The sequence below is a fragment of the Myotis davidii genome, unplaced genomic scaffold, assembly GCF_000327345.1.
Source record: "Myotis davidii unplaced genomic scaffold, ASM32734v1 scaffold265, whole genome shotgun sequence".
Classification (NCBI taxonomy): Eukaryota; Metazoa; Chordata; class Mammalia; order Chiroptera; family Vespertilionidae; genus Myotis; species Myotis davidii.
Window position 1 is genome coordinate 4,778,308 of NW_006296627.1, and position 1,817 is coordinate 4,780,124.

Consider the following 1,817-nt stretch of genomic DNA (forward strand, 5'->3'; position numbering starts at 1 on the left):
GGCCCGGGGCCAGCAGCTCTGGACCCACCCTCCCGCCCCAGGGCCGGGCGCACCCACCTTCAGCATCTCCTTGTAGCGGCCCATCTCCGAGTGGGCTGTGACCAGGCAGCCCAGCACGCGGAAGCGCCCCACGAGGTCCGAGCTCTTTTCCAGCAACTTCGTCCACACCTGCAGCGCCTTCTCTGTCTGGTTGGACTGGTACAGCTGGAGCCCCTTCTCGATCTGCTGCTTCGTCTGGTCCTGCCCCATCCCCAGAGCCCCGTGCCCCACCCGGGCGGACCTCGGTGGCTCCCTGCCTCTAGGCACTCATGGCGGGGGAGCCCCAGGACCAGCCGCCCTCTGAGCCCCGGGAAGGGAAGCAGCTCCAGGCAGGAGTGGAGCAGGGCCTGATGGAGAACGGGTGCCGCTCTGGGAACAAAGCTGGTCCGGCCCCTTGTCTGCAGCTGTCCCTGCCAGTTGGGACCACGTGGCCATTAGGAATGTCAGCCGCAAGGTCACGCGGGCTTCTGTGGCACCCGCCCCCAAGCAGGGAGACGGCTTCCCAGGGATACAGGCACGCTGCCCCCGGGGCAGCCCCTGGGTGTCTCTCCGGCACCTCTGGCACTGGCCCTGACCCTCCTGGCAGGCCAGGCCCTCCTGCAGCCTTGCCACGGAGCCACCTCCAGGCCTGGGGAGAGAACTGGGAGGCAGCAGGACTGAGACTGGGAACACAGGTGTGGGCGGCAGGGGCAGGGCACAGCCTCCCCCAGGGTGTGTTCCTGTGGTCTCCCGGGCACCAACCTCACATACCCACATGAACCTGCCCACACCCGTCCCAACATCCTAACCCCAGCCAAGTCACTGTCCTCTCTGGCCTCAGTACCCTCACCTATAAAATGAGGGCAACCAGAGGCTGATCAACCCTAATGCACAGGCAGCAGAGTCGTGAGTGACAGCATGGGCTCTGGAGCCAGGCTGCCAGGGTTGAAGTCTGACGCCACTGTGAGCTGTGTGGGCAGTGTGATCTGGGCAAGAGAGGTGGTGCCCACGCCACTGGACTGTGAGAACTACATGGCGGACTAGCTGACCCGGACTTAGCACAGCGCCTGGCACGCAGGAAACACTCCAGGTGTCGACAAGCAAGAGGCCACCCGAGCCCTGTCTGCTCCACGGCAAACTGCCCTCCAGGGACAGAGCTGACCCTGGGAGGTTTATTTTTTAATATGCTTTTTTTTATTGATTCAGAGAGGAAGGGAGAGGGGGAGAGAGAGAAACATTGAGAGATGAGAGAGAATCGTTGATTGGCTGCCTCCTGCACGCAACCCAAGCTTGGACCCTTCAGTCCACAGTCTGACGCTCTAGCCACTGAGCCAAACCAGCCGGGGCAACTCTGGGAGGTTTAAAAAGTTTCCCAGTTCCAATCCCAGTCCCCATGTGAGAGGGTCCCTGGTCAGGAGCTTTCATGCCAGACGTTGGGGAGGAGAGCGTCTGTGCAGGGAGCAGACACTTGGCGGCTGGGACCCTGGGGTTGAGAGAGGCCCTTGGTAACGGGGCCAACTGCCAGCACCCCATTTTCTCCTCCCTCTCTGCAAACCAGGCTTCTTCTCCCACCAGGGCCAAGGTCCCCCCTTCGGAGTTAAGACCGTGGTTTTCAGCATATTCACAATTCTGTGCGTTGATCATCGCTAATTCCAGAACATTTTCATTACCCTGAAGAGAAGCCCCATATTCGTTCACAGTCACTCCCCACTCCTCCGTGTTATGGGCTGAATTGTGCCCCTAAACCCACTTTCTTTTTCTCTTTTTTTAAAATATATTTTTATTGATTTCAGAGAGGA

General features: G+C 60.2%; 1 protein-coding gene across 1 annotated transcript in view; it reads right to left on the bottom strand.

Annotated features, from left to right (window-relative positions):
• The window catches only part of RAPSN (receptor associated protein of the synapse), an 11,556-nt gene extending 11,095 nt beyond the window's left edge, over positions 1-461 (bottom strand). Inside the window, exon 1 of the mRNA XM_015569481.1 lies at positions 58-461. Within this exon, the coding sequence (XP_015424967.1) occupies positions 58-249 (192 nt within the window). The 5' untranslated portion in view covers positions 250-461. The remainder of the gene's footprint in view (positions 1-57) is intronic.
• Between the last annotated feature and the right edge of the window lie 1,356 nt (positions 462-1,817).